Below are 26,796 nucleotides of genomic sequence, written 5' to 3'. Positions count from 1 at the left end.
GTAGTTATACAGAAAACTGAAATTTCCCCAAGTGTGTTAATTAGTACACTTCTTAGGGAGCATTCTTAAAACAGCACTCTGTGCATTTAGGAAAATATGCCCAGTTCCCCCTCAGAATAATAGACTTTTTGGGGATTTTTCAGAAAACTACAAATTTAAATTCATTTTATAAATTCAAACTAGCTATACCTAACATGAGTCAAAATTTTGAAAAGTACAGGATTTTCTCTGCTGCACCTCCTGTGTGAGGCAGCTCTTTGGCACAGGTGTGTGGGTCTCTCAGCCATGCAGCTCCCTGCATGAGCCCAGGGCCTGCAGAATGGATCGCTTGTGAGAACCACACAGTGGGGTTTATCCTGAGAACTCCGACACATGCTTTGGTTCATACTTCGGTAGCCACCTCACTGTGACTATCAGGATGTCTGTGTTCCAAGTTGCACGTGCAGGGCCAGCTATGCTGCTCCAGAAGACCAGAGGTCAGGAAACCACAGATAATTACAGGCACCCTTTGCAAGGATACTTTGGTGATATCAGGGCAAACTGCCTGGCTACATTCAGGAGGAACCTGAGAAAAGCTGTGCTCAGCTTAGAAGGCGAGCAGCAGCTAGGAGTGGGCTACTCCAGAGTGGGGACACTGTGGGGGTCAGGGGCCACGCCTGGGTGCTCCCTCCCTCAGGAGCCACCAGCATCACCAGTCTGCTCTTCTCTTCCTGCCTGTCTTTCCCTGCACCCTTCCTCTCCTTCCACTCCCAACCCCTTCTCCACCTCCTTCTCCTCCCGATTCTCCCCTCCTCCTCCTCCTCCCTTTGTACTCTGGTTCCTGTTTATGTTTCCTTGGGACTGATTGGCAATTTTGGATCACTTGCTACTGCTGTCTCCCAGCCTGGAATCTTCCAGTGTCTGCTCTGCTGTCACCTGTCTCAGTCGCTAGATTCCTGAGGGTGGATGGAGGTTTCCTTCTTGTGCAAGATTCTGTCACTCTGCAGGCTCAGAGTCACCACTGAGGGACAGGGAGCCTGACTGTACCCCCAGTGGATGCAGCCACCTGTGAAGAAGTCTTAGAAATGCAAAGAATTGGAAGCCACCCTGCAGGTCCAGACCAAGTATGCAGAGGCTTCCAAGCACAGCACAGAGGTCACTGTGACTGGTGCCAGTTCTGAGGTAACATGGTGACATGTCAACAAGCCACTCTTGAAGATCAGTTCTGAAGTAAGAGGGGCTTAAAAGACATTGTGTCTGAGATTTAAGGTAACACATTTAAAAATGCAAGGAATATGTGCAAGAAAAATACGGCCAAATCTTGGTAAGTGCTGAGATTTAGTCAGGATACGCTGCGCTCTGGTCTGCAGCACTCACGCCTTTTTATACACTCGCAAATATAAACAGAGTTTAGGGAAGCTGCAGTGCAGGCAAGGGAAGCAAGGGCTTTAACACTCTGACACCACCATTTCCAAAGCAGGAGAACAAGACCAACATCCCTAGCCTTCTCACCACGAAGAGTGGAATATGCTGCCTCTCAAAAATCAAAATTGAAAACGCTCTACTTTCCCACACAATGCTGAGAAAATAAAAGCAGCACACTTCATCTTTGCAAATAAAACAGCAGGTCCCTTGAAATTGATTGGCTTCCTACTCAACACATTAGACATTCCCCGGTATACATTCTTCACACAGAGAGAAAATAGGCGAGACTCCGTGATGTGCGGAGGAAGTGAAAATAAACTGCAGACATCATGCCAGTGAATGAGACAGCAGAATGACAAGACACCTTGCTCCTATTTTGGTCAGAATCACAAAAACAAAGTAAGGCCAAACCACAGCAGAGTAAGTGAAAACAGTGTGTGACTGAAAAGAATAAGATTATTGCTTTCACGGTGAACCCCACTTGGGCTACTGTCTTCCTTGAGGGAGCCCCCAGGGACCCAAGTCTCTTCAGAACCAAGATGGGTCACCATGTGTTCTCACTGCACTTCTGCTGAACCCGCGTCACCCAGGCTGGCGTGCACTCTCATCCTCTCCCTCTTCATGCGGCATTTAGTCACAAAGACCTCTTGATTCGCCTTCTTACCATTGCACAGCATCCCACCCAACTCTGTTATCCTCTACAAGGCCCTCATATTTCCTCAACGGTTGCTGCTATAGCCACATAAAAGTCATCTCTATTAACAGAAACAATAATAAAGAAATCAATTCAAGATAAATGTAATAAAATCAAAAGCTGTATTTTTCTCAAGTGACAATAAAATCAATGAGTATCAGTCAGTTGGTCAGAAAAATAGAAGACACAAAATATCACATTAAGGAGCAGAAAAAGGAAATCACTGCAGATTTCCCAGAATTAAAAGAATACAATAAAAGGTGGGGTGTGGTGGTGTATGCCTGTAGTCCCAGCACTCTGGGAGGCTGAGGCAGGAGGACTGCAAGTTCAAGTCCAGCCTGAGTGGCCTAGCAAGACTCTGTCCTCAATAAAAACCAAAACCCCAAAACCAAACAAAAACAAACACTGACAACAATAAAAACAAAACAAAGCTCCAGACCCCAGAAAGATGCTAGGGGTGCAGTTCAGTGTAGGGCCCAATCCCCAGCGATCCCCAGTGTGTGGGGGCCGGGAGGAGCAGCAGCAGCAGCCAAGAGTGGAGCAGGGGAAGCAGGAGGGAGAGGGAGGAGAAGATAATAAGAACACGTGGGCAATTATATCACAGGAGGGTTGACCACTTAATTAGATAGAAAAATTCCCAGAAAGACACAAGCTACAGAACCTTAGGGGACAATAAACAGGTTATTTATTACTAGATAGGATAGCCCTCTATCTAATAAAGAAGCTAACAGTTTTTAAAGCTCCTAGAAATAAAATTCCAGGTCCAGACAACTTTTCTGGTAAATTCTATCATATTCTCTAGAAAGAAAAATTAAAATTCTATAAATATCTTTCTGGATAATCAAAGTGGGGAAATCCCCAGAACTGAAAGCATCATACTACAGTGATATATGTGCACCTATGTTTATAGCAGCACAATTTGTAATCGCCAGATCTTGGAAACAACCCAACTGTCCATCAACTGAGGAATGGATAAAAAAGTTATGGTATTTCTATACAATGGAGTACTACTCAATTATAAAGAAGGATCACACTGAGATATTTATCAATAAATGGGCGCAGCTTGAAATCATACTCATAAGTGAAATAAATCAAACTCGCATCTGTGAACACTGAACAGTTTCCCTAGTGTAGGAAATGATTCAAATATATAAAAGTATGTGGTAACCATGATTCCCCTTTATGTGGCCTTGAAGGCTTATAAAGTTTTCACTCATTAATTGGAATGACTTTATTCTGGGCTGTTCGATATTATGGCCTGTGACACAATGAACAGCTATTTTGAAGAAAACAAAACATCATAATAGCTAGTGCTGATTTAATACCGTCTTGTTTTAAAGCCCCACCAAACTATGGCTCTTCTGTCTCCATTGGTTTTATCATGTTGTATCTTGCTGGATTTTATCATATGTGGTAGTATAAACAAAAATTGTTATAGGCAAAGAGACAATATAGAAACCATTGTTCATTTTTCTGTTAGCTGGTTCTAAATACTCTACAATGCTTTCATCCACTTGAATGGTGTTACACTGTCTTGATATGTTTGATGCTATAGTATATGAAGTTATATTCAAATATTTCAAGGAAAAAGACACTATGGTAACTACAATTAAGTCGGGTTATTTGGTGGTGAAGCACTAGGTTGCTGAAACTGTCATGCTTTGACCTGTATTGTTATGTTGTTATGCCCTCTTTTATCTCAACCTCTCCCTTATTCATTAAAAAATTATTTAATTTTTATTTTTTAAACTAAGGAGAAAAAATAAAAAAACTAGTAGGATATATTATGGTAACTTTTTTGATTTCCTATTAACTTGATTTGAAGTCCTGTAATACTCCCACTATCTTGTTTTGACTAATTAGACCCTGTTCCGCTCTGTATGATAGTATTAAGTATCAGATTATAGGCAACTACTTTGAAGGCAATAAGATTCACATCGATGCCCATTCTGGTTTGGCTATTATCCTCTTTTGAAGTTTTGTAAGGTTTACAATGTTTAGGTTTTATAGGTCTTATTCTCTACTGTTTAGTTCAACTTTATAATACCTAATGAGATAGACAATTCTTCTTAAGGAAGCAAGAGGCATTATGGTAACCATTGTTGATAACCTTGTACTCTGTTTTTACATCATGTGCTATGTCTATCATTGGTTTTGACTGACAGCTTTGTTTTATCATGTTTGATTTTATTCTCTTACAAAAAAAGTAATAAGATCTATGGAAGCAATAAAAGCCAAAATGTGTAAATTTTGTAATAAAGAGAGGAAAAAAAAGTGCCCTAAAGGATACAACAGCAAGCATGTTTAAGTGTGTTAAATAGATGACCAAATTAATATTTTTGCCTGGATCATTGAACACAAGTATTTGCAGTCACACTGTTTGAATGTTCACTTTGTATGCTTTGATCCTGTGACCTGAATAACCGTTTCAAAAATGATAGTGTATAATCTATTAACTGGTGATATCTTACTGTTTTTTTTTGTAGTTCTGTATTACTTGTACCCTTACACTGTTTTGTTTTTTTCTGCTTTTTCTCTTTTTCCTTTTAAATAAAAAAAAAAACAAAGTGGAGAAATCACTTCTCAAATGAGCATATATAAAGCCATAATTAACTGGTATAAAAACCAGAAAGAGATATTTCAAGAAAATATTAACAGTACACTAATATCCTCTTGAACATAAGAGCAAAGATTTTTTGGCAGAATTGTATCAAATAACATCTGATAGATATATGGGAAGAAAGATACAGCAAAACCATGTGGCATCTGTCTTGAGGATACGAAATTGATTTAAAACTTAAAAATCAGCGAGTACAGTTCACCACAGTAAAAACTAGAAAAGAAAAATTATGTAATTACACTCATATAAGAAAAGACAGAGCCACAGGAAAGTATGTAGACAGTTTAGAAACACTAAACACATGTCTGCCACACAGTTAGTCGGAGAGATGAAAGCCTCTGTCTACGCAAAAGACTTACAGAGATTGAACCTTAAACAATGGAAAGTACATAGACAGTTTAGAAACACTAAACACATGTCTGCCACACAGTTAGTCGGAGAGATGAAAGCCTCTGTCTACGCAAAAGACTTACATAAATTGAACCTTAATCCCCAATTCCGTTTAACACAGAAATAGATCAAAGTATTTTGCGTATTCACTGACATATTACTCAGAAAGTAAAATGAGATCACCAATAACATGACTCAGTCTCAAAATAGCTGAATGAAACAAGCCAGATACACAAGCGCAGGTGATGTGGCACTATTCACATACATAATAATATTTGCCAATAATCTGCTGTACCCGATGCAGCGGCAAGGGGTCGCCATGGATTCAAGGTGGCACCTGGAAGTTTCTGGAGGAGAGGGGTTTATGTTGGGACTGGTGACAGGGTTTTGGCTGGGTTCATATATCAGCACTACTCAAATTACATACTTGAATTACGTGTGGTTACACTGAGTTCAGTTATACTTCAATAAACTTAGAAAGGCATCTACATCTAAACCTACATTCTGCAAAAATGTTTCCATTTCTGTGAAATTTCTACAAGCATCAAGAAAACTACCCCATCAAAAACATCTCAGGAAGCTGAGAAGACAGGGCTCAAAGTGGCCCATTACTGAGTCCATGGTACAGGGACAGAGGACGCAGGCACTCACCACACCAAGGGTCTACTCATTCGTTCATTCAGCAAACGCATTTTCCTGGATATGCACTTGCAAGCAAAACATAAGAAATCTTTCCTCTGCATCTACCTTCTAAGTTACACAAACCACTCGTCAAATTTGGATTAGCATAAGCTTACCATGACTTCTCAGGTATGATAACAGAAACTTCACTCACTACCTTATTTATATGGAATTACATGGAATGATATTTTAAAGTATCCTTTATTTTTAAATCATTCAGTCGCTCACCATTGCTGTCAAAATAAAATCCAAACTTGTTTTCCTGCTGTGTCCTCAAGTTGGCCTGGGGCCCTATACATCAGTGCCTGGGACCTGAGAAGGGTCCTTTATCAAGACTGCTGCTCATCTCTGCTCCCTTCAAGTTTTCTGACTCCAGATTTAGAAGAGGGACCAGAATCTGCAATCCCCCTATGCTCCAACACTGGTAAGGATTTCTTACTCCCCGAGAAGCTGTGGAGCCTAAGTAAGCAGACTGTGATCTCAAAGCTAGATGAGGTGGTGTCTCACACTCAGACCTCAGCTGTGGACCGAGAGCTCCCAGGTCACACAGATGCCACTTCAGGCAACAAGAACCATCCCCATCCCGCTCCCCAGGTGAGGACCAAACAACTGGAGTGAATCTCACGAAGCAGAAAAGCTTCCCAAAGCCCTTACCATCAAAGCAAATGCAAGTATAAAACAGCTTCCAGATGACAGATTACCTCCCTGTTTTTGAGGCTAAGTGATCATAGAAACAGGTAGCTCTAACCTCCAACATTAAAAACAAACTTGAAAGGCACATCAAGGACGGTCCTTTCCTCTCTGTGCCCGTCGATGCTCATGCCTACACTTAGCAGGTTTAATTTAGTGCACAATTTTAAATTTATTTCGCCATAACTGAATGTATAGATACTTCACTTTTAATACAGTTAACCAACTAAAATCATTGTATATATTTTGTGGTATATGACTAAAAGTAAACCTGGGCTTTTAAATTTATTTCATGACTTTATAAAACTACTCACACCTCTGATTTGTTTATTGGTCCCTTTCTGGTTTAACAACTTGGCAAATACAAGGCATTTCTTTCTTTCTTTTTTTTTTTTTTTTATTGGTACCGGAGATCAAACTCCTGACCGCCTGCTTGCAAGGCAGGTGCTTATGCCCAAGGCATTTCTTTAATAAAAACCAAATCCCTTCCAAAAACTTTTAATTTGAATTTCTCTGCAGATGTTTGTTTTCACTTAGCTCTTCTTTATCAAACAGTCTGTCTTGACCCAGGCAGTAATGTTGGTCTTCCAGTCTCCAGTGACTCTACTCTGCCCCCAAGATTGGTCCAGAGAGTAAGTGAGCAGGGAAATGTGTGCGCTAAAGCTGCTGGAGGCCTGGGTAGGACTCAGTGAGGGTAAAGGGAGGTCCTTCTAGTCCTGACAGAGGAGCACAAAGGGCAGAGCTCTAGGGAGGAGGGTGCAGGTTGATGTGGCAAACAGAGGAAACGCAAGTGAACTGCACCCCTGAGCTGTTGGGCTGCGAATCAGACAGGAGCTAGGAGTGGGGGGAGATGACACTACACTCGGTGGCTACCACACACGATACTACATTTCTTCCAAAGTCAGAATTTCAGTTGGATCCATTTTAAACTTGTCTTGGTCAGTATGGTGAATAAGAAATAATAAAACCAGGTCATTGTAGGTTGATTTCCTATGGTGTCCACTTGTGGTTGACCTTTCCCTACTATCCTGGCTATCTGGCTAGGGTCAAGTATTCCTAATGTGGCCTGCAGGAGTTGGGCTATGGTCAGTCAACACCTGAAAACTTAATGAGGATTTAGACCTGGAAAGCCACCTCGTAATAATCCTTACTTCACATAGGAGAAAACTGAGATCCAGAGAAATTAATCTGTTGAGGTCTCACAGCTCGCAGCATTTTGAGAGGATGATGATTTTAAATGCTCTTCTAGAACATGCACAATAGAATTTATCTATAGAATCTTATGGCATAGAATTGAGATTATTATTTTCTGAAGTGCACTTGTTCTACTAAACATTATCTTTGTTGTATCCAACATGCACAACTGTTTTAACACAGCTTTTATGATAACTCTTTGTTATTAAAACACAATTGTTGGGCACAGTGGCCACACTTGCAATCCCAGCCCTCAGGAGGTTGAGGCAGGAGGATCACTACAAGTTCAAAGCCAGCCTGGGCTACAAAGTGAGTTAAAGGCCATCCTGGACCATATAGTGAAACCCTGTCTCCAAAAACAAAACAAAACCAAAAAAACCAAACCAAAACAAAACAAAACCAACAAAAAACAAAACAAAACAAAACAAAATCCACACAGTGAAACACACATTATTTTTGCTTTTCAACATTCTTTTCAGCTTTGGGGAGCATACTTATTTTTCTTTTGAGACAATAAGACAGTTATGAGAGGAAGAAGAGGAAAAAAGAAATGGGTTACATTGCATACAAATCAATTCTTAGGAAATATTTGTATCCAAACAAGCAAACTCTATGGGATTCAAATTACAAATTCATAATATCGCTGAACTGGTATTTACTGATAGAAATCCTCTGTAGCTTGCAGCTTAATTTGGGGAAAGTTTGCCACAGCTATCAGAGTGTATATTCTAACTTCAGTGGCATAAAACACTGAGATAGTCAACTTAGATTCTAAAAATAATACAGCGTGGGGAGTCCCAAACAGAGGGAGATACACCCTCCTCACCCAGAAACAAACTAAGCTGAGAGAAATCAATTAAAAATACAGTCCCAGTACTATGATTGGAACAGTTACAGTTTCGTGCTGCCGCTTGAACTCACTGCTGCTGCTGTGCTTCAATTGGTGCAGCTGGGATAGCCTGCCAGTTTCAACTCACTGGAGACATGAACGCACTGAGAGCAGGAGTTAGTGAACTGAATTGAGAGCAGAGCTGGTGGGGAACCCTGCATCGGCCTGCAGTGAATGAGGGGAATAAAAACCCTTCCATAGAGAAGGGGGGGGGCTCCAACAGATGACATTCTGAGACTGGGCAGACTGGCCAGAACAAAGGGCTGCAGTGACTTCAGTCAGCTATTCCCTTCTCAAACGGGATTGGTGGGGAGCACTTGACCTGGATGACGCCATGGACTGAGACCCAATAGGCGAGCCCAAACCAAGTCCCCATGCCTGGCAGTGCACCCTAACATAGTGAAGCCCTCAGCAGATTGACTGACCTGGAGGGGCGGGCCCAACATAAGCTGCCCAGGTCTGTATCTCCTAGTACACTGCAGACAAACTGAAACTAACAAAGAAAGAAACTGGGTCTCCTATATACGCCTGTATGGAAGGAACAAAAATATGATAAGAGGAGGCAACAAGAAAGAGTCCTCAGTCCCTATTCCTGAGAACACTGATCCAGGAAAGGTAAATGCAAAGTATAATGAGGACAGCAAACATGCAATATCAGACATGGCACCAATAGACATAAAGCGATATCTTTGGGACCTCATAGATGAGTTCAAAAGTGAAATATTTAACCAAGTAAAGCAAGATATAAATCGAATAATTAAAGAAATGTTAAGCACCTTCCAAGAAAAAACATATGGAAGAATGGAAGAACAAAAAAAGGGGGAGAATTGTTTGATAGAAAAAATAGAGAAAACATAGAATACATGAAACAGGTTCAAAGAGATTACCAAGAAACTAAAAACTCCCTTGAAAGCTGGCAAAACTGCTTGAAAGAAACTAAGGATAGATTATCTGAACTGGAGGACAGGTTTGCAATGTGGGAACATGAAAGGAAAAATTTCTTAAAAATAACAAGGAAACAGGGAGTAACAATACAAAGGCTAGAAGACGACAAGAGGATCTATAACTTAAGAATAAAGAATGTGAATGAAGAAGCAGGGGTACAAACAAAGGAACTGCAAAGGCTATTCACAGAAATAATTAAGGAAAACTTCCCAAACATAGGAAAAGATACTCAGATGTATGAGGCATACAGAACTCCGGCCACCTACAACCAAAACAGATGACACCCAGGCATATAATAATCAAGATCCCAGAAATCCAATATAAGAACAGAATATTAAAAGCTTTCAGAGACAGGAAACAGATCACTTACAAGGTAAAACCCATCAGAATTACCACAGACTTCTTGGCACAAACCATCAAATCAAGAAGAGCATGGAGCGAAATAATCCAAGCCTTGAAAGAAAATAACCTCCAGTCCAGATTGATGTATCTTGCACAAATGTCCCTAGAAATTAATGGAGAAACAAGATGCTTCCAAGATAAAGAGGAACTGGGGGAATTCGCAACCATAAATCCAACTCTACAGAGAATACTATAGGACATTCTAATGAGACAGAAAAGCACCAGGATTTCAGGAACAGTGGCAGAGAGGCCCCAACGAATGGAACAAAAAGGAAAATGAAGAAGACAAACTGACAACTAATTACAAAAATAGAGCACAACAGAAATGAGGCAGAGAAGGTTGGATATAATTTCTAATATAGATGGCCTACATATACTAACTTAAGGGAAAAAAGAGAGAATCGTAGGCAGAGTGGATCAAGAGGTAGGGTCCACTGAGATGCTCTTTATAGGAAATATAATTAACCTGAAGAAGGGTATATGGACCAAAATCAAATATGAGAAAACAGAACTAGATATGATAGGGAACCAGAGAGTAATAGGGGTAACTGGACCAGTATTTATGGATAGGTTGAAAAGACAGGCTTTAATAAGTGAAGAAATACAACTAGAGATCAAGTCCAGGAGTGAGAAAGTTCAGAAACACTTAGGTAAATAACAAATTGCCCCCCCCAATATAAAACAAAGAGTGTTGGGGAGACCCCAAAATACACAGTACATCCTTGGGGAATGAAAAGAGAGGAATAGTCTTTAAAAAGATAGCAGAAGATATTGCTAATAGTCTATCAGGAATTAAAACCCTTATTACTCGCACCACTCTGCTGGGATGGAACTTGTTCCATCCCAGTTTGTATACAAGCACTGGATCTGAGGGCACAGACAGCTGTCCTGAAGATATCAGGATATAGCACAGTGGTCATCTTTCATTTCCTATTAACTTAATCCGGATCCCTGTATGACTTATACTGTTGTACCATGACTGATCTTATTTAAATCTGACTTGTTTGATTGCTGCTTATTATTGACAGATTTTATTCAAAACTGTTAGGTTGATGGTATCAAGTTGAACAGTATAGACAACGATACTGAAAATGACAATGATTCACTAAGATACCCATTATGATTTGATTACTACCTATCTTTATAGCTCTACACTATCTACAAAGTTGTATTTCTGTTAATTCTGTTATGTACAGATATATTCAATTATACTTTATCTGATGATATAGCCAATGCTGTTGATGATAACTAGAGACAGCACAGTGACCATGATAGAACTCCTTATACAGCAGTTTTATATGTCTTTTTAGTTTTATGTGTCTATAGGAATATGTTTTGTTCTATCCTGCTTTGTTCTGTTTCTCCCTCTAATATAGAAAGGATAGAAATATATGTTAAGACTCATGCTTGTGTAAAACCTATAAACAGTTTATGAGAACTGACCTTATGACACATGATGAAATGAACAAAATACTTTGAAGAAAAAAAGAGGGGACTGCAGTACCCAGTGCTGATTCCAGAGTGTCATGATGTGAAATCCAGAAATAATATTAATCTTTGTTCAGAATGATTTTAATCTACTAAGTTTTGTTTGGTCTCAACATAAATGGAGATATGGATAAATGCGTACATGTTTAAGTATATAGGATTGATAGCCATATTACTTAGTTTTTGTTGGATAGTTGAACAGAACTGTTTGCAGTCTCCCTGGTTGAAATTCCATTTATATGTTCCACTTTTATATCTTGAACAATTATTTGTGGGGGGACAATATGATCAACTAGTGACTTATTACTGTTTCTTTTCTTTGAAAGTATGTATTATTTCTGCCCATTTTCTGTTTTGTTTTGTCTTTCTTTAAATAAAATAAAGAAAGTGCACTTACTGATTCAGGACAGGCGTGTAAGCAGTTTTATCTTCATCAATAATTGTCACCATCAGTGTGATAAGCTGAGGCCAGAAATCCAAGTTCTTGGTGGTCGGTCCCTGATCTTCCCGAGGGACATCCTGCTTCTTACTCTGCTCCCAAGGAATGCAACATGAAAGAGAAGAGGTCAAATAGGAGGACCTGAGTCTGCTGTCAAAGGCAAGTGAGGGGGAGGATCAGCAAAAGGGGATTATGGAAACAGTCACAGGAGAGAAAGCAGTTAAACTCAGGTTTCCTCTCATGAAAGGGCCCCTGTAGAGTAAGCACAAGGCAAGCCTATTTCAAATTACTCTTTGGTTTTTGGTTTAGCCCCTATTACTTACTTGATTTTAGAACAGAGATTTCCCTTCCCACTAGCTCCTATAATTTATGACTTTAGGAATAATTACTATGGAAATATTCCTTTAACATGGCTTCTCCCACAGACAAAGGTTGATTTTGTGTGTACAAATATGCATGAGCGTGTACATGTGTGTGTAATTTATTATGTCCAACTATTTTGCCCAAGTCACCCTGAAAGATCTAGAAAATCAGTGCTACAAAATTTTGTGATACTACACACCTCCTATATCGAATGCCTGGAACACCTATCTACAAATTTTTTCAGTTAACACAAATTTTGTAAATTGACCTTTTCCTTTTTTTTTTTTCTTCTTGTTCATATTAAGCATCTTTGACTCCTGAATCTCATTGTTTGAGCTCTTCAATTCTCATTTATAGAAAGAAGAATGGGGCCTGCAGTAACATGAATTTACTTTGATGTTAACAGAATAAAATAACAATATCAACCATTTCACAATAAAAATTTCATACTCAATGTATGTGTTTCCAAAATACAGATAAGTTATTCTGGTTGTTTATTTTGGTGGGTCTTCTTAAAGTATTTCTCTCACATTTATTTTTTTAAATTAGCCAAAAAAAAGACATGATTTCCATTCAACTATACAAATAAGTGGGAAGCATATGGCTTCTGGGTCAATTTTTGCAAAACTATCTAAAGGCTTATTGATTCAAGATATCTGAAGATGAAGATGATACAGGAAACGTGGGGACTCTGTTGTGAAACATGAGATTTGATGGCTCCATGGGTTGCTGTGTTTAATTGTCCTGTCTTCTGCTGTGACTGGGCGGTGGCTGCAGAGTTGTCCACACCAGTCTTCAAAGTGGATCAAGATGTGAGCCTGTATTTAGATGAATCACACTCTACTGTTGTTCTTACTGAAGTTAAAATACAGCCCACAGCACATTTGCTCATTATAAGGGACCTGTGCATAGAGACTGTCACTAACCTTCAGGGAAGGCTATTTCACCACACTTTTATCTTCAAAATGCAACAGATGTTAAAGCTTGTAGTGTTAAATCAAAATGGTTAAAGTTGGGTTATTTTAATTACTGTGAACAGCCTGAATGAGCTGATAGCCATCTTCAAAGAGCCTAAGGGCCTCACATATCCCAAGCCTGAGGGATATTGTGAACTCCTGATGGCCTCCCCAGAGCAGCTCTGGAGCTGCCTCACTGAAGGAAAGGCAGGCTCACAAACATCCAACCTGGACAACCTCTGAGTTAGAAGTTCACAGTGAAATTAACTCGTAATAAGCTCCATACTATGCCCTGTGACGTGTTTAACAATCAACCCTGGAGAGTTTTGAAGGCTGTAAATAAAATTGGTTCTGAGGGTCAGTACCATTGACCACCGTGATGGGAAGGCAGTCAAATGACATGTGTTACCTATTTCCAGTCATGGAATTAAGTGAAAGGAAGTTGCTATGAATGTAGTCTACCATTGTACCACTTAACATTGGTCTCCAAAGGGTACAGGAGACAGAACTGCATGTGCCTTCACCCCAAACCCTCAGGTGTCACAACACCTGCTGAGCTGTCCTTCTGCTGGGTCAATGCCAGAAGGCAACTGACATGTGGCTTTGGGCATCCAGTTCTGTATGCTGCATCAGAAGAAGCCAAAGCAGAAGCTGAGTCCTTCATTGATTCCTAGCAATGCTGTCAGCACCGAGCGGCTCTCCTACTTTATAGAATAGAATGCTTAGAAGATGGGCCACAGTCACGCATACTACATTATTAAGCCTGCTTCCTCCAGGTAAAACATATCTAAGTCTATTATACAACCTACAACCTTCTAAATATTTGGCTTTGTAACTGGAAAACTGGAGGAGATGAGTGGTAGACTACTAAATTACTAAATTAAGAAGGCTAATAATAATTGCACTCATATATGAAACCCTTGAGAGTTCCTCTTTATTGTAAGAAAATACAGCAATCATAAAGTCACTAATGAAATTACAATACATTTGAAAAGTAGGACTTAGTTGATCAATTGCAATTAGAATGATTAGTAATATTAGTGGCTAAAATTATTTTGTCACTGGATGGTTTTTGATTATTGAGATTTAATAGGAAGTGTGGGAGGATATAATATGGAGAGAGAGGTTGCCAGAGTATAGGATCAACTGAAGAAAGATTCCAATTTTCTTTTTTTTTTTTTAATCGGTACCCGGGATCGAACTCACGACCGCCTGCTTGCAAGGCAGGTGCTTATGCCACTGAGCTAAATCCCCAGCCCAAGAAAGCTTCCAATTTTCATGTTCAACAGGATACTTCACTACAGAAAAACATGCCTCACTTTCACAATATTAAGTAAGAAAATATTGGGTGGTATAGTGGCTGACAACTATAATCCTAGCACTTTGGGAGGCTGAGGCAAGAGGCTAGAGTATGAGCCGAGATTGGGCAACTAGTGACTAGTTGCCCTTAATATGGTAATAATAATAATAATAATAATAAATAATAAAGACTGGAAATGTGGGTTGCAGATCAATGCAAAGTCCCTGGATTCAATTCCCAATATAAAACAAGAGAAGAAATATAGCCTATTCCATCCTGAAAACATCAACATATAAAGAGAATCACTGTATGCAAGATAGAAAGCACTAGAATAACAGATGATGTCCCCATGGGGGTGGGACTTACAAAATGGTGTGAAAACTGGCACACACATTTGTGCTCAATGAGTGTGTACATGCAATCCTACATCTAACGGCTGCTCAGAGAGGATGAGAAGGACTGGGGTGGAGAAATCCCAAGGGGCGCAAAAGCATATGCCAGGTGTGGGCAGAGTCTGGGTGAAATGGCCTGTGACAGCATGTGTGTGTCTCCTATCAGTTCAATGGATGTGCATAACACACACACACACACACACACACACACACACACACACACTCAATACCTAAGGCAACACTGCTTAAATCAAGGTACAAGGGTTATTTCCAGACTTTTTTGGCCTTTAATATAAAACAGAGAGCTGCTCTGCCACAGGATAAAGTAGGGTCATCTGCAGGAAAACTGGTGCCTTTATTGCATGGTTCCCCTCATGAGAGAAACCCAAAGTAGAAGAGCTCAGGAGGCAGGAAGACAGGTCCTTCTGGACAAAGAAGGGGTCCAGGAGAAGCAGGAGAGGCAGCAGCAGAGGGAGAGGGGTGACAACAAGCTGACATCCACTGTTGAGGTAGCGTTGTTGACTGATGACCCAGGCAGTGCAGGGGACTGGGGGGAGTACTACAAATGTTTACTGCCACTGTCAAAGGTATTTTCTTTACCCACTCAATTCTGCTGGTATGTGAAGTCATGGAAACTCTGCCAGGAACAGGAGACTAGAAAGCTGGGCTGGGTGAAGCCAAGCCCCAGATTCTGTACTGGGCTGGACCTAGACCATCCACTTAGGTAGTGGCTCTAAGCACGCTGGTCATGCTGCAGCACTATCTCAGTGTACTTTGACCACAGATAAAAGAGGGGTGCCTCAGTCTTCCTGGGGGCACCAGGGCAAGCCAGCCTTCCCATTGCCCTGAAATACTGTGTCACTGGCTCTCAAAGTGCACTCACCATGTGCGTTGGGAAAATAGGGATCATACTTCCAAGGAGAGCATCTGTAGGAAATACTCTACCTGCTACTCATCAGAGGCTTCTTGTCTCCACCTGGACCACCTAACTCGGAATCCCTTGGACTGCTTGTTAGGGATCAGTTGTCCTCAGCCCTGCCACAGAGCTATTGAGACAAGGTACCTGGGATCGTGACCTGGGGATGTGGACCACTACATAGCATTAACTCTGTGAGACTGTCATTTATAAGAAGCCTGATATAGTTTCTCCTGGATGCCAATGTAAGTCACGGTTCTGCTAGGTTTTGCATTCCACAATGAAACGTTCCAGTTTTACTTTCCTTTTTGGCAGATTTCTGACTACACACATTTCTCCAATTTTGAGAGAGAGAAAGCCTTCATGAATATTTATACAGTATCCCTTCCAGCTGTCGACAGACTCTACTGCTAGATCCTTTCAGATAATATTATTTTGTAGAGTACAGCCACTATCAAATCACTGGTATTCTCAAATATTCCACTGTTGCTAATTGGTAACCAAAAATGAGCAACTAGACATCTTAAATAAAAGTAATTATTCAAAACTAAAACACTGATCCCCGGAGCCCAGCCTGTTTGGGACTCCTGCACCTAGCCATCGGTGTGCAGAGAAGGGGCTGAGTGGATCTGGGGTGCCTGCATCAGCCTCCCCGTGTGTCTGGAGGACTGTGGATATCTCAGTGAGCAGGGAAGGATCGCAGGATCCAGAGGCACTACGAACTGTGGTGAGTGCTCAGCACACTCTGTCCAAATCCCAGACTGTTCGGGACCCTCCAGGCTTCCAGGTGCAGTGAAGTGGAGAGGTGGGTTTGTGGCCTCTACATCCGCCTCCCCATCCCGGCTGCACTTGGAGAACTGCTGAGCTTCCAATGGGTGGGTGGGCCCACGCTGTCCCCGGAGCCCAGCCTGTTTGGGACTCCCGCACCTAGCCATCGGTGTGCAGAGGAGAGGCTGGGCAGATCTGGGGTGCCTGCATCAGCCTCCCCGTGTGTCTGGAGGACTGTGGATGCCTCAGCGGGCAGTGGAGCATTGCGGGTTCCAGAGGCCCTGCAGCCTGTGGTGAGTGCTCAGTGCACTCTGCCCAAAGCCCAGACTATTTGGGTCTCTCCAGGCTTCCGGGTGCAGTGAAGTGGAGAGGTGAGTTTGAGGCGTCTATATCCGCCTCCACATCCCGGCTGCGATTGGAGAGCTGTGGAGCTTCCAACGGGCAGGTGGGCACACAGTGTCCCTGAGGCCCAGCTTATCTGGAACTGCAGAGTTCTGAACAGGCAGAGGAGGGCCATTGGTTCTGCACGCCCAGTGGCTTGGGGTAACATGGTGCCAGAGTCTCAGTAGCTGCAAACATAGCAGGGGATTTCCAACAGATCCTGATGAAGCTTTCAAATAACACTTGAAACACAGAAATATAGGAAAATGACAAAACAAAAGACCAAATAACAACCTCAAACCTCAAGCCCATCTCAAGAAACCCTAGGAGCAATGTATATAGAAGAAAATATATGCCATTCACCTCAAATATCGGACACAATAGGTACTGAAATTAACAAGTAACTCCAGGAAGCTTTAAAGAAATTCAAACTCGAAATAATCTCCCAGGTAAAAGAAGAAATGATAAAAGAAATGAAAGAGATTCTGAATATATCTAAAGAAAACACAGATAAAAAATTGGAGGAACTAAACAAAAAGATAGAATCCCTAGACGAGCAATATAAGAAACAAACAGAATGCATAATGTAGATGCACAGAGATATACAGGAAAGAAAAAAATCCACTGAAAGTTGTAAAAACCGCCTTAATGAAAGTGAAGATAGAATTTCAGACCTTGAAGACAGGACTGCAACTAGTGAACAGGAAAGGAAAGATCTTTTAAAAAATAACAGGAATCAGGAAACAACAATTCAACAACTGCAAGACGATGCAAAGAAAAATAACATAAGAATGATAGGGATTAATGAAAAAGAAGGAGACAACATAAAGGATGTCAAGAGGATATTTAGAGAAGTAATAGCTGAAAATTTCCCAAGCATGAGATCAGAAACCGACATCAGGATTAGTGAAGCATATAGAACTCCAAATAGTCATAACCAAAATAAAACTACACCCAGACATATAATAATCACCATCCCAGAAATCCAACACAAGAATAGATTATTAAAAGCTGTCAGAGAGAAAAGACTGATCACATATAAAGGAAATCCTATCAGAATCACAGCAGACTTCTCAGCACAAACAATAAAGTCAAGAAGAGCATGGAGTGAAGTATTCCAGATCCTAAAGCAAAATGATTTCCAACCTAGACCGATGTATCCTGAAAAACTATCATTCAAAATTGATGGTGAAATACGATACTTCCATGACAAAGAACAGCTGAAGAACTTCATGAACACCAAACCAACCCTGCAAAAAATATTGAAAGGCAGTTTAGATACACAAAGGAAAAAACCACTAAGCAAAGAAGATAGTTAAACAGAACAGAAAGGTAAAGATGCAACAGCAGAGAGATAACATGTCAACAATAAACCAGCATTTAACAGTAATAACCATTAATGTAAATGGTCTCAATGCACCAATCAAAACAAACAGACTAGCAGAATGGATCAAGAAACAAAATCCAACCATATGCTGTTTACAGGAAACCCATCTAACCCAGAAGGATACTCACAGACTGAAAGTCAAAGGATGGAAAACAATACTTCATGCAGCAGGAATCCAAAAAAAGGCAGGAGTAGCCATTCTGCTTGCAGACAACATGAACTTTAAACCAACAATGACTAAAAAGTACAAAGAAGGTAACTACATACTAGTAAGGGGAAAACTCCAAGAGGAAGAGATAAATATCTTAAATATATATGCACCAAACTCCAGAGCACCCAGTTATATAAAACAACTATTAACAAAAATGAAAACTCAAATTATCAGTAACACAATTGTAACAGGAGACCTTAATATGCCACTGACACCAAGGGACAGATCAACCAGACAGAAAATGAGCAAAGAAATAACAGGATTGAATCACACCTGTGAACAAATGGATTTGATAGACGTATACAGAATGTTCCACCCAACAACATCAGAATACGCATTCTTCTCAGCAGTACATGGATCATTCTCTAAAATAGACCATATATTAGCTCACAGAACATATTTAAACAAATGCAAAAGAGGTGAAATCATCCCTTGCATGTTATTGGATCATAGCGCTCTGAAATTAGAAATTAATGATAAAAGATACTGCAAAAATCCCACAAACACAAGGCAACTGAATAACACACTCTTGAGTAATCAGTGGGTCACAGAAGAAATTAAAGAAGAAATTAAACAATACCTAAAAGAAAATGAAAATGCAGATAAAACTTACCGGAATTTGTGGGATGCAATGAAAGCCATCCTCAGAGGAAAATTCATTGCACTGAGTTCCCACATCAGGAAAACAGAACGAATACAAATAAATAACTTGATGCTACACCTCAAACAGCTAGAAAAAGAAGAGCAAGTCAAGCCCAAAGCCAAAAGAAGAGAGGAAAGTATAAAAATCAGAGCAGAAATCAATGCAATAGAGACTAAGAAAACAATCCAAAGAATCAATGAATCAAAGAGTTGGTTCTTTGAAAGAATAAATAAAATTGATAAGCCCCTAGCCAACCTTATTAAAAAAAGGGAAGAAAAAGCTCAAATTCATGCAATAAGAAATGAAAAAGGTGAAATCACTACAGACCCAATAGAAATACAGAAGATCATAAACACCTATTTCAAAAACCTCTACTCTCAAAAGTTTGATAACACAGAAGAAATAGACAGATTCTTAGAAACATATGAAGTACCAAAGCTAGATCAAGAGGATGTAAAACTGTTGAATAACCCAATCTCTGTTAATGAAATTGAAAATGTAATTAAGTCCTTACCTACAAAGAAGAGCCCAGGCCCAGATGGATTCACTGCAGAATTCTACAAGAAATACAAAGAAGACCTAATGCCAACACCCCTCAAACTATTCAATGAAATTGAAAGGGAAGCAATCCTTCCTAAGTCATTCCTGGAAGCAAATATTACTCTAGTACCAAAACCTGAGAAAGACCCAACTATAAAAGAACACTACAGACCAATCTCCCTAATGAACACAGATGCAAAAATCCTCAATAAAATATTGGCAAATAGGATGCAGCAAATCATCAAGAAGATTATACACCATGACCAAGTGGGATTCATCCCAGGAATGCAAGGATGGTTCAACATACATAAATCAATAAATGTAATCCACCATATCAATAAAGCCAAAAATAAGAATCACATGATCATTTCTATAGATGCAGAAAAAGCCTTCGATAAGGTCCAACATTTATTCATGATAAGAACTTTACAGAAAATTGGAATAGATGGTCTTTACCTCAATACAATAAAGGCCATTTATGACAAACCAACAGCCAGCATCATACTAAAAGGCCAAAAATTGAAAGCCTTTACTTTAAAATCAGGTACAAGACAAGGATGTCCTTTATCACCACTCCTATTTAATATAGCACTGGAAGTACTAGCCAGAGCAATTAGGCAAGAGAGAGAAATAAAAGGGGTAAAGATAGGAAAAGAAGAAGTTAAATTATCATTGTTTGCAGATGACATGATACTCTACATAGAAGACCCCCTAAACTCCATTGAAAGACTCTTACATACAATAAATAAATTCAGTAATGTGGCTGGATACAAAATCAATACTCAGAAATCAATAGCATTCCTATACATGAACAACAAAATCACAGAGAGGGAAATAAGAGAAACTACACTCTTCACATTAGCAAGCAAAAGAATGAAATATTTAGGAATTACTCTTACGAAAGAAGTGAAAGACTTATACAGTGAAAATTATAATACATTGAAAAAAGAAATTGAAGATGATCTCAGAAAATGGAAAGACATCCCTTGCTCATGGATAGGAAGGACAAACATTGTGAAAATGGCCATTCTCCCAAAACTGTTATACAGATTTAATGCAATCCCAATAAAAATACCGTCAACATACCTTATAGATCTAGAGAAATCACTCCTAAATTTCATCTGGAACCAGAAGAGACCTAGAATAGCAAAGGCAATTCTAAGCAGCAAAGACAAAGCAGGAGGCATCACAATCCCTGACTTGAAGTTATACTACAAAGCAACAGTAGTAAAATCAATATGGTATTGGAATCAAAACAGAGCTGAAGATCAATGGAATAGATTAGAAGATACAACCACAACTACAAACACACTCAACCACCTTATCTTTGATAAAGGAGCCAAGCAGGTTCACTGGAAGAACGACAGTCTCTTTAAGAAATGGTGCTGGAAAAACTGGCTCTCCATTTGCCGAAAACTAAAGCTTGACCCATGTCTATCACCATGTACTAAATTAAAATCTAAATGGGTCAAAGATCTGAATATTAAAACAGAAACACTAAATCTATTGGAAGACAAATTGGGTAGAAACCTTGGAGACATAGGAGTAGGTAGAGAATGCATGAACAGGACTCAAACCGCACGGGAAATACTTCCCAGAATCAATAACTGGGACCACTTCTTATTAAAAAGTTTCTGCATGTCAAAAGAAATCTCCAGCATAGTGAAAAGAAAACCCACAAACTGGGAAAAGATTTTAGTGAACTCTCTCTCAGACAAGGGACTCTTGTCTAAAACATATAAAGAATTAAAAAAACTCAGACCCCCAAAATTCAAAGATCCAATCCAAAAATGGGCATCTGAGATGAATACGCACTTTTCAGATGAAGAAATGCAAATGGCAAATAAATACATGAAAAAATGTTCATCATCATTGGTCATTAGAGAAATGCAAATTAAAACCACACTGAGATATCATCTCACTCCTGAAAGAATGGCCAGGATCAAGAAAACCAACAACAACAAATGCTGGAGAGGCTGTGGGGGAAAAGGAACTCTCCTACACTGTTGGTGGGAGTGTAGACTGGTGCAGCATTTGTGGAGGTCTGTCTGGAGATTTCTCAAAAAGCTGAGATTGGAAGTCCCATTTGTTTCAGCTATTCCACTTCTAGGCATATTCCCCAAAGAACTGAAAGCATCACACCACAGTGATATATGTGCACCTATGTTTATAGCAGCACAATTTGTAATCGCCAGATCTTGGAAACAACCCAACTGTCCATCAACTGAGGAATGGATAAAAAAGTTGTGGTATTTCTATACAATGGAGTATTATTCAGCTATAAAGAAGGATCACGTTGAGATATTTATCAATAAATGGGCACAGCTTGAGACCATACTCATAAGTGAAATAAATCAACATGTGTGAATACCGAATAGTTTCCCTAATGTAAGTAATGATTCCAATATATAAAAATACGTGGTAATCATGATTCCCCATTATGTGGCCTTGAAGCCTTATAAAGTTTTCACTTATGAATTGGAAAGGCTTTATTCTGGGCTTCTTGATATGGAAATATTTGAAGCTATAGTATATGAAGTTTTATTCAAATATTTCAAGGAAAAAGACAGACACTATGGTAACTACTATTAAGTCGGGTTACTTGGTGGTAAAGCACTAGGTTGCTGAAACAGTCATGCTTTGACCTGTATTGTTATATTGTTATGTCCTGTTTTATCTCAATCTCTCCCTTATTCATTAAAAAAATTATTTAGTTATTTTTTATGTTTTTTTAATTAAGGGGAAAAATTAAAAAAAATTAGCAGGATATATAATAGTAACTTTTTTTGATTTCCTATTAACTTGATTTGAAGTCCTGTAATACTCCCACTATCTTATTTTGACTGATTAGACTCTGTTCCATTCTGTATGATAGTATCAAGTTTGAGGGTATAGGCAACTACTTTGAAGGCAATAAGATTCACTAAGATGCCCATTCTGGTTTGACTATTGTCTCCTTTGGAAGTCCTGTAATGTTTACAATGCTTAAGTTTTATTGGTCTTGTTCTCTACTGTTTTGTTCAACTTTATAATATCTAATGAGATAGACAGTCTTTTTAAGGAAACAAGAGACATTGTTGATAACCATTGTTGATAACCTTGTACTCTATTTTACATCATGTGCTATGTCTATCCTTGATTTTGACTGACGGCTTTGTTTTGCCATATTTGACTTTATTCCCCCCCGCAAAGAAGTAGTAAGAACTAAGGAGTAATAAAACCCAAAATGTGTAAATTTTGTTGTAAAAAAGAAAGGGAAAAAAAGAGCTCTAAAGGATACAACAGCAAGTGTGTTTAGGGGTGTTAAATAGCTGACCATATTAATGTTTTTGGTTGGATCATTGAACACAACTGTTTGCAGTCTCACTGTTTGAATGTCCACTTTGTATGATTTGATCCTGTGATTTGAGCAACTATCTCTAAGATGATAATATGTAATCTATTAACTGGTGATTTCTTACTGTTTTTTTTTTTTTGTAGTTCTGTATTACTTGTACCCTTACACCGCTTTGTTTTGTTTTGTGTTTTTCTCTTTTTCCTTTTAAATAAAATTAAAAAAAAAACTAAAACACTGATCTAGTTTAATAAAGTAGACTTTTCATATACTATAGTATTTCACTTTCAGTCAGTTGTGGTGGAACACATCTATAATGTCATCATTGAAGAGGCTGAGGAAGGAAGATCATAACTTTGCCTGCCTACTCTGCATAGTGGGTTGAAGGCCAGCCTGGACCACATGTTGAGACCTTGTCTCAAAATGAAGCAAAACAAAATAAAGTAATATTTTACTTTTGTTACAGAAAAATGGTGAAAAGAAAAAAAAACTACTGTTTTTTTTCCAGCTTCAATAAGACAGAAATATCCTGATATTTAAATTTCCAAAAATGCATTTTAAAGTGTTTGGATACTTCAAATGTTTTCTAACAACTTTAAATGGTTCCCTGAACTTGAAAAGGCAGATCTGGGTGAGTAAGCGTTGCACAATTATAAAATAGGACTGTATCAAATGTGGGATTTTCAAGATAAAAATTATGTAACAGTATGGTATACACTTATCTGGGCATAGTGGTATAGGGTCTGTAATCCCAGCACTCTGGGAGGATGGGACCAGGACAATTGCTAATCTGGGCCTAACTGGGCAATTTAGAGATTTAGTGATTATCCTGTCCCAAAAATAAATCAAAAGGGCTAGGGAGGTAGCTCAGTGTGAAGGCTCTGGGTTCAATGCCTAGTACTGAAAACATAAAGTGAAATTTAGTTTTCAAATTTAGGTGTTCAAATGTGTTACACACGTGTACCAACTCCACACAAGGAAATGTAAACATTTGTTTACATTAATTAATGTACTACAAACATGTATTAATACAAGTAAACAAATTTAAAAACTAAATTTATATTACGATCTGAGTTTATCATTAATTTACTATAGAAATAAGGACCAGGAATTAATCTCTTCAAATGGCATTTTATATATATATTTTTTTTTTCTATGTTTCTGAAAATTCTAGCTAGTATATTTGTAGACTATTTCCAATAATGTATATTATGGGCAACAAAACAGGCGGAGCCTGTCTATAGACGTGTTTTCACTGGGCCAAGGGTTTGCAATTTGTGATTCCTTTGAATGGCTCATGGTGATTTCAACTATGTTAAATGAAATAAGCAAGGGAAAAAGAGACAGATGCTGCATGATTTCACTATGAGTGGAACATGAGAGAGTTCCCCAGCAGCAAACAGTGCAGGGGTGGATTCTAGGAGGGGGTAGGCTGCAGGGTGGGAAGGGAGAAGTTGGTCAAAACAGACACAATTTCAGCGAGACAAGAGGAATACATGTAAGAGATCCATTGGACAGCATGATGAACTCTAGCTAATGAGAATATATGACCTATTTGAAATGCTAAGGATGTAGATACAATACATTCCACTGCATAAATCATAGCTGTACCTGGGAACATTTCTCAATAACACAATATTTGCCTAATACATGCAAGATCCTGGATTCAATCTCCAGCACCCATTTTCCACAAAAATAGTAAAAAATAAAAGAATAAAAATAAAAATCAGAACTCTTTGAGGCCATGGACACATCAATTTGCTAGATTTTGTCATTGCACAATGCACATTTATTTCAAAACAGGATTTGTACAATTTGTAATTTTAAATTTAAAATATGGTTGGGGAAAATGTACATTTTGATGGATAATATTTTAATTTTTCACTGTAAATTCAATAGTATTCTTAAAAAAGTTTTCTTATACTGATGAGAAACATAGGTACATCATGTTCAGATACTATCTGCAGGCTACACTTAACAAAGGCTGGAAAGCCAGAAAGCAGAAGAAAATTGTGGTGCAGACTTGCAATCTCTGAACAAAACTCGATGGATGTAGGCAGGAAATCAGAATCATCAACTGGGAGACAATGTGCTCCTGCTGTGTCTGATGTTAGAATGTGGCAGCGGCAGTGACAGCAGATTTATGACTTAACATTGCTCCAGAGACAGGACAGGGTTCTGGGCGTGAGAGGGCCGAGGCTCCCAGGCTGTAAGTGCCAAGTGCAGGCTTGGTTGTGAGGCCACAGTGATGCCAGGTCTAACCAAGAACACATAGGAAATGTGCCTCCTGTTTCTTTCCCTATCAACCAAAAGGCACAAGAAGTTTGAAGTCAATGATCATGATCCCCGACTACCAGAATTTCAACACAGCCAGGTTCATTTTCCTTAGAATACTGAGGACAGTGAGACAGCTGGATTTCTGGTTCTGGTTCTGGTTCTCCTCTTCAGCTGCTCTTCAGCCAAACCCCAGGCCACAGAACTGCATGTAATCTTTTACTCATTGTGCATCCACTCATGAGGGAAACAATAAATCAGTGGAACTAAAGAGTTCTCAAGCCTGGCATCTCACTTGTAAATAATCAAAAGGAGGCTGTGTTCCTGAATACTCTAGCTTCAATTTCATATTCAGTAGCATCTGTCTGGAGTTTCCTTCAAACTCATTTGGATGAATATAAAATGTGTGGTGCATTCTTCCAACTGTATAGCTTCTTATTAATTCCTTGATCATCACTATGAGTTTAATGCTGTGTGGGGAAGTAGTCTAAATAGTCAATTGCCAATGTGAACACAGCTGTTCTGCTAGATTGCATTGTGAGTAAGAAAATGAGAGGATTTCAGCAATGGCAAAGCAGTGTTGAGAGAGAAAGTTTCCAAATTAAACTTATTCAAATGATGCATCAAAATGAAATTAAAGTGAGATAACCTATCACCCAACTAGTGGCATGAAAAACCCACCTTTTTCTATGATTAAGCATCCTTTAACCCCCAAAATCTATGCCTATAATCTACCTGTAGCTATAAACCCACAGGATGTTCAATTTTATTAATTGTGGCAACAAAAACATCTTGTTTTCCCTTGCTGTGTAACTCTGGGGGACTGCATCAGGGTTACCCAAGCAGATCACTGCTTCATGGAGGAGACGATTCTGATGGCCCTTCCCTTAACACACTTTGTGGAACTTATCTACAATTGTTCAAGGCAGTAATGCTGGACTTGCTCATTTGTTCTCTAGATTTCACAAGATGTTTCCCTCAGTCTTAATAACAACAGGAAAAATAATACTAACATTAGCACTTAGTGAGCATGAACTCTTGTTACTAAACAAGGGCTTTGTGGTCAAATAGACACTTTTCACAACAGCTTGCTCAATCACTTTCCAGGGTCTAATCTGTGGAACAAAAGACCAGGTCTCTCCTGCTGAGTGGAATCCCCAATTTACTGCAAACACCTGTGTGACAGAAAAGTTAAAAATCAACAGTCTGATGCCATGTTAAAACAAGATGTGCAGTGCTCATTTTGGCAGCATATACACTAAAAACAAGATGTGCTTACCTAGCCTACCACCTAGCTAGACCACTGGACTCAGCTAGCCTTGACTGACCACGAGATAGCTGGAGCTGGCTCAGTCTGACCACATCCACCTGGACTGCCTGTGTTCCCTGACCAATAAACATACTCTGCTTTCAGAGACTGTCCAACTGAGATAGACTAGTCAAGGACATGCTTCCACCCCACCACCACCCAGCCCAAGCTCCTTCCCTCACTTCT

General features: G+C 39.3%; 1 protein-coding gene across 1 annotated transcript in view; it reads right to left on the bottom strand.

The window, feature by feature from the left end:
* Nucleotides 1-26,796, bottom strand: part of Unc13c (unc-13 homolog C) — a 438,787-nt gene that overhangs the window by 147,052 nt on the left and 264,939 nt on the right. The window contains exon 17 of the mRNA XM_003471882.5: nucleotides 11,795-11,928. Coding sequence (XP_003471930.2) covers nucleotides 11,795-11,928 — 134 coding nt within the window. The remainder of the gene's footprint in view (nucleotides 1-11,794; nucleotides 11,929-26,796) is intronic.

The sequence above is a fragment of the Cavia porcellus genome, unplaced genomic scaffold (assembly GCF_034190915.1).
Source record: "Cavia porcellus strain 051 isolate PalLab524CR breed Dunkin Hartley unplaced genomic scaffold, mCavPor4.1 scaffold_1, whole genome shotgun sequence".
Lineage (NCBI taxonomy): Eukaryota > Metazoa > Chordata > Mammalia > Rodentia > Caviidae > Cavia > Cavia porcellus.
The sequence above is the reverse complement of the archived record's forward strand: the minus strand, read 5'-3'. Positions and strand labels throughout refer to the sequence as shown.